The sequence below is a fragment of the Pterocles gutturalis genome, unplaced genomic scaffold (genome assembly GCF_000699245.1).
Source record: "Pterocles gutturalis isolate BGI_N339 unplaced genomic scaffold, ASM69924v1 scaffold49132, whole genome shotgun sequence".
Classification (NCBI taxonomy): domain Eukaryota; kingdom Metazoa; phylum Chordata; class Aves; order Pterocliformes; family Pteroclidae; genus Pterocles; species Pterocles gutturalis.
Genome location: NW_010117336.1, coordinates 8,665 through 15,312, shown reverse-complemented (window position 1 = coordinate 15,312; position 6,648 = coordinate 8,665). Strand labels below are relative to the sequence as shown.

General features: G+C 37.7%; 1 protein-coding gene across 1 annotated transcript; it reads left to right on the top strand.

Annotated features, from left to right (window-relative positions):
• Positions 1-1,812: 1,812 nt before the first annotated feature.
• Positions 1,813-6,091, top strand: IRAK1BP1 (interleukin-1 receptor-associated kinase 1 binding protein 1; the record flags this gene model as incomplete). Its single annotated transcript, XM_010075747.1, has 3 exons — positions 1,813-1,878; positions 5,052-5,182; positions 5,772-6,091. Coding segments are annotated over 3 exons (468 nt in total), but the record flags the coding sequence as incomplete, so codon positions are not given.
• Positions 6,092-6,648: the final 557 nt, after the last annotated feature.

Here is a 6,648-nt window from a genome sequence, read left to right as displayed (position 1 = left end):
ACTTAATAGTGTAAACTGAGTGGGTTATTGATTGTCTTTTTCATTTTTGTGTTTACAGTACCTGCAACAGTGATGTTTTGTGTCACTGCTGGCTCAAAAAATAGGCTAAGCAGAATGCAGGTGCAGTTCTGTTAAGAATTGTTCATTGGCTTCTGGGGTAACTGAGTTGTCACATAACAATAATGTTATATTCATTTGATTTTTCTACTGTGATTCTTGGCCCACAGATTTAGAAGACGGAGAAAGTTATTCCAGAAATCCAGAATACCCAACACATCAGAAGTGTAGCTTTCCCTAAGTCACAGTGAAAACTCTTTTTTTTTCCTGTAGCTGTTGCAATCAAATTGATACTTCCACAGCCAAAGGAAAAAAAGCCTTTTGCTTTTGGTGTAGTTGAAGTCCTGATTCCAACTGAAAACTCTGTGGTAACCTACCTGTCTTTTCCTGATCTTTGTCCCAAACACACTCCCAAACACCACCAAAGTCTCTAACAGAAGGTTAGAGAGGCCACCTTGTTATGACTTCAGCTGTTATTTGGTCCGTTTATCTTCAGTAACACATACAGCTACTGTCAGATCTGGTGGGATAAAAATTAGCTGTGAGGGAAGTGTTAAAACAGATTCCACAAAATGATCTTTCACGCAGATTGCATTGATCTTGCAGTAGTACCTGGAGCCACAGGATGGCACTGTCCTTAAATACACAGGAACCTTGTGGAGGGGAAAACCAAATTCTAAGACTTTGATCCGTTTAGCAGGAAAGATAAATATTTTTTTTTAAGGAGTGGAAACAAGGAAAAACAAATGCTCTTTTTCTATGGTTGCTCTAAAGTTTTATTACAGTATAGTTATTTTTATAAAATATGTGTAGTAGGAGAAAGCTTTTCTGTAAGATCTGTAAGAGCTCTGGAACAAATCTTTTTTGTCCATTGTAATTCGATTCTATCATAAATAATAATATTTTCTCCATTTTTGTAAGTTAAATTTGTTGGTGCCTGACTGACCTGAGCACTCGGTAGCAAACCACAGCCAGTCATGCTGCCAAAGTACCTCAAACTATGACTGCAAAAGAGGAAATACATTTTTTTAGGGACTAACTGGCCCTTGTCCTTGCCCTTACTAGAAGAGATTATCCACAACTAGGACTGTTGTACTTGTACTCGAGCACTGCCAATCAATCATAAAATGGACATTTCAAAATGTGTTTCTCGTAGGATGCTGTGCAATGGTACTTATGGATCTAATTTCCATATGATGTTTTAAAAGGAAAATGCTTCTCATTATTAATATCATTTCTATAAACTTATGCATGCATGTTCCGTGATAAACCTGAAGATTTGAGCCTCTGTAGGAAATATAAATGCTCAGTCATTGTTCAAATCACTGTGCTACAAGCTGCTACTGTTAAAATATCTTAAAATAGGGTCCTGAAAAGCACTTTTCACATAGTAACTTTCTGAAAACAATTGAAGCTTCTAGTTTTTTGAACCAGGTGAATTTACAGTTTACCCACTGACACACACAGCTTCTAGCTAGCAGTCACTTTGAAGACTTAATTGTTCTCTTCAAATGAATAGCAGCGAAATTACATTATAGAGGTACTATATAATTTACTTTAAAAAACGTCAAGAAGTCTCCAACATCCACCTAGTTTTTCACTGAAGAGATTTGCATCGAAAATTCTGTATTTCTGTTGTTAAGTTGAACTGTTTTGGCTTATTACTTATGACTTTTGCAGGACAGAATGTACATACATTTCCAACATATGCGTAATTTCTGTCTTTTGAGATTATTTTCTTGTACTTTGTTTTAGGAAGAAAATATGACTGTAACAGAGGATTTTAGTAGAGCAGAAAATACTTACCAAATGGAAGCAGAGGTACGTATTCAACCTCACCAAAAATAATAATAGAAAAAATAATAAGAAATGTAGCAAGGAGCAATAACAATTTGCAGACTGTCTTTCCTTGTACCAAGGAGTAGATGTTCTCTCCAGTAAAGGCAGCATAGTGCAAAGAAACGACTGAAGGACAGCAGTTTAAAGCAAAGGTCAGTTGGAGTCTTCTGTTGTATACTATACAACATATATATATTTCTATACTGTAATATAGAAATAATTATTTTCAGATGAGTGTGTGCTTTTTAAATATTACCCAATGTTACAGAAGGGAGTATTTGGTTCTGGGGCTGTAAGGTTGTCATTCTGGGTAAGCAACCCATGACTCTGCACTCCGCCCTAGACCTTCCTGCCATCTGCTTTTTGCAACGAGTTGTACTTAGGTGATCAGGTGATAGGTCAGTTCAGAAAGCTTCTCCAGTTAATAACTTTTTCCAGATGAGCTTTGATTTTTCCCATTGTTTTAGCACCCTGAACGGGAGGCAGTGCAAGGCAGAGGACGAGAGTGGATGGGGGCCAGCAGTGGCATGGCAGCCCTAATCTAGGTCTGCTCAAGCCACAGGTGAACAACACCTGGACTTTGGTCTGTTCTACACAACTCTGCCATCAGCTTGCTGCAAGTAAAGCAAAACTAATTGTTTCCTAGGTAATTGACTTTTCATTCTGTAGGTAAAAAGTGATGTGTGAAAGCTAAATATTATGGGGATAATCCCATTTACTTCATAAGCAGCTCAGGGGAGTATATTTTCACGTGTTCATGCTATAGTAAGAAATAAATGCTGTGCTGGAAACATTCACTGAGGGAAATTATGTGTTTTCAGCCAATGGATCTTTTTAGAGCATCGAAGTTTAATCACTACCCAGCAAATTTACAGATTCCTATGAATTAAACCTGGAAGCCTGCAATAAAATGATAGCTGTTTTATAGAGCTCTTGCTTACAGTCCCCTGAAACAGAGTTCAGCCTCTTCAGTTTGCTTGTTTGCTTTAAGGCATATTCTCATCTAAGTAACAGCAATGAATACAGAAATAATCAAGAATTTGGAGAACAAAATTTGTATTTTAAAATGAATCTTTAGATACTCAAATGGTATGAGTGTCATGTTCTGAATGACTTTAACTTCTTCAAGCAGACACCTGCTATCATGAGAGCTTAAATCACCATGTTTTTTAGATGGGCTATACTCAGAAATTAATAAAACTATATTGAATTATTATTTATTATTATTATTATTTAGGCTACAGACAAGCTTAGGCTTACCACTTCAGTCTTACATGGTAACTTAACCCATTGTCTCTTTTCTGTTATTTTTATACAACAGAGATTGTTCGTTGAAAGCAGATTACATGGATTTAGTGTATATTTGTAGGCAGCTTGGACCATTGCTTTTCAGAAGTTGGTTGCCTAGCACCTGGGTGTCAGAACTGGAAAAATCTATCTGTAGGACTGCTGTTTTGGCTGCCCTGTACACTTAAGTAGCAGTATGATCGCTCTTTATGCAGAGATTAGTTTCTCCTTGCTTCCCACTTTATGTACATACTTGTTTCATTAGTGCAGCTTCAGAAACCAGTGAAGTTCCATTGACCAGCGTGTTTGCATACCTTGGCAATATAAATGAATTTAAAATTAACTTAAGCTCGTTTTTTTAGTAAAGAGTTTGCCATTATATTTGTGTTCTACATAGAATTATAGATGTCATAGGTTATTTCATTCTAGAAACTCTTTTTACCATTTCTCTACTGTAAGATTTCTAGAAGATTGAAGCAATTCCCAAATAGCTATTTTAAGGTATAATTAAGAATTAAAGATACGCTTCCAACTGTAAGGAGATAAATTTTTATTGTCCTTGTCCTTTACAGCCTTATCCAAACCTGGTAATGTCTTTAATAATGGTTTTGCATACCCTTATGTTACTTTTTCCACACTTTTTAACCTTAATCATAATTGAAGAAACTGCAACACTGCTTTACATTTTAAAGCTCAGGTATCTTCTGTAAATATAAGTTGAATTTATTGGATCTAGCTCTAAACTGATTTTTTTAGGGGGAAAAAGCAACAAAATTCACAGCTATTGCTCAGTTGTTTTCTGCCACTAAGGGTACCTGATTACATGCTTCTTTTTGAACAATAAATTTCTTGAGTGCCCAGAACTGCCCCAGTCTTGAGCATCTTATCTCTTGCTTAAGACACACAGTTCTTTTGTTTGATCATTCTTGCCACTCCATCTCAGTCAGTTTCTAAGAGGGAAAAGAGAGGAGGTGAGCCTGATGTGGTGGTGAGAGCCCTGTACTGGGAAGTGGAGGGTTTAGTTCATCTAAAAAGTTTGGGACCCAGGATTTCTGATTTCTGAATGCTGTAGCAGCTCGGCGTTATTGCTTTGCTTCTGGTGGCTGTGCTGTGCCACAGAAAAAGGCTGGCTCCTGCCTGGAAGGTCACTGCCTGGCTGGCACTTCTCTGCAGGGAGGCTGTAGGGTTCTAGATCCAGGGCTGGTAGTGGCACCAGCTTTGTAGCACTTGGGAAAGCACCTGGATTCCTGGTGCAGCTGTATCTAATGCTTCTTATAGCCAAAGCCATAGGCAGCTACATGTTTAAATTGTTTCTAACCCGAGCTTGAAGTGCCCGGTTCTCTGTGCGCAGTGGAGTGAGTCTGTTCAGCCAACACAGGAATTTGAGTCCACTGCAAGCTGGGCTGAGCTAGGCTTAGTTTAGTCGCACAGTTTAGGTTTCTGGAACCTAATGCTTGGAATTGAAATATAATTGTCCTTCCTGCACAGTGTTTTCCGCATCATTTTGCTTGGGCTTCTGCATAATTAACATTTAGTAACCTAAAAAGAGAAGAACTAGGATCCATCTAGTCATGATGCGTCCCAAAGAGCACATTCATTCTTCAAATTGTCTGCATACCACAAATGCCGTACTTCCTCACAAAACAGCAGTTCTTAATCCTCAGTTTTAAACCATTTTATGAACTTCTTTCTGTTGCAAACCTCTAGGGCTACACAGAAGTGTTCTATGTAAATGTTGGAGTTACAGGACTAGTAGTATATTTAGTTAGTTTGTATGTCTCTGGCTTTATACTGATTTAAATACAAGTGTTGAATCATAGGGGAAGAAAGAAAAAAATTGCTTGTGTGATGTCTGTATTCACTCCCAGGTCTGTATTATATTCAGCGATTTTGGAAAAATGCAGAATGTTTGCAATCTACTCATTGAAAAGTTAGGAGCCTCTGTTACTGTCAGTCCACCTCATTTCTACCATACACCAGAAGCCATAGACACCCTTCGGTAAGTTCTGTTACAGCCTCAGATAACAGTTAATGTGAATACATAATTTATACTGTTTGTAATGGGAGCAAATAGTTTCCTTCGTACCTATTAAAATTTATGTTCAAAGATTTCAGTATTTGTTTTCAGTGTAACTTATAAACTAATGCCATTCAGCCTAGAAGATACAGTTTGTTCTTTCGGCAGTGTCCCTGTGCGAAAGCAGAATGTAATAAAAAATAGTTTTGCACTGATTTCCATTGGAAGTATAATCTGCTGTGAATATTAGGTCAACAGAATTTGACTTCGGTTACATCAGTATGTACAGATTTAATCTGTATTTATTCCTGATGTACCAGAGTATTGCCAGATGTTGATCATTCTAATTAACCTTGCCAATTTCCATTACTGATGGGGATGCTAACATTTTCTCTGCACAGTCCCCTTTCAAACTCCTAACCTATCACCCAGAAGCTGGGGGAAGGTGATGTGCTTTACATCTATGCAGTTACAAAAGCTGAGGCTTTAAAAAAAAATAATAATGCTTGGCAGGTATACTTGTGCATCAGTTGTCCCTGCTTTTTATTGTGCTGCTTTTTCTGCCTCTCAGCCGTCAAGTATGTGTGGCTGCTGTTGGAAACACACGGCAGAAAGCTCAAGAAGTCTGTCGACTGTTTGGCCAGTCATTGGGAAAACCTTTGTTAATAAAAGAAGAAGAAACGAAAGAATGGGGGGGCCACATAGACAGTCACCTGTCAAACTCTCATGCTTCACTGACTCTGCAGGAAAGAATCCAGAATGCTACTGCTTATGCTTCGTGTAGAGTGTTTGCTGTGTTTGAGATAAAGGGAAAAGAGAACAGAAGAAACAAGTTACTCTAGAAACTTTCAGGTCCTACACATTTTTTTAATAAATTTTTTATGCTTTCTTGAGTTTTATGCTGTTGTTTTTTAACTTGATTCTTATGGGAGCAAGTAGAGTTAAGGGAGGAGTTAAGAATGTGGTTTGGGTAGTGAGTCAGAGTAGGTGGTTTCTTAACATATCTGTCTAGGTGCAAAAAAACAGATTAACTGTTCCTTTGCAGGTGTTGTTTGAAAGCAGCACGATGCATGTTTTTGTAGAGAGAGTAGTCAAAGGATTGCAGGATTTACTTACTACCTCTCTCCCCAGAAATACTTCAGTTCCTGTTGGCCTAAAATTAAGGTTACAATTAATTCTGAAAGTACAGTTCTTAACTGTTTAGTTTTGTCCTCTTCCCCTGTAAAAGGGCAAGACCGTTGATGTGCAAAGCCTTTGGTACTCCTAGCAGAAACTGGGCTATAGTTAAACCTTTCCTCCCAAATTTGTGAAGAAATTAATCCCTGTCCTGAGTCATGAGTAAACTGAACATGCAGTGTGTTCACTTCTAATGAAATTAATTGTTCAACATAAAACATGCTTGGGAATGTTTTATTTCATCATAGGAAAAATATACATGAGTTTTATCC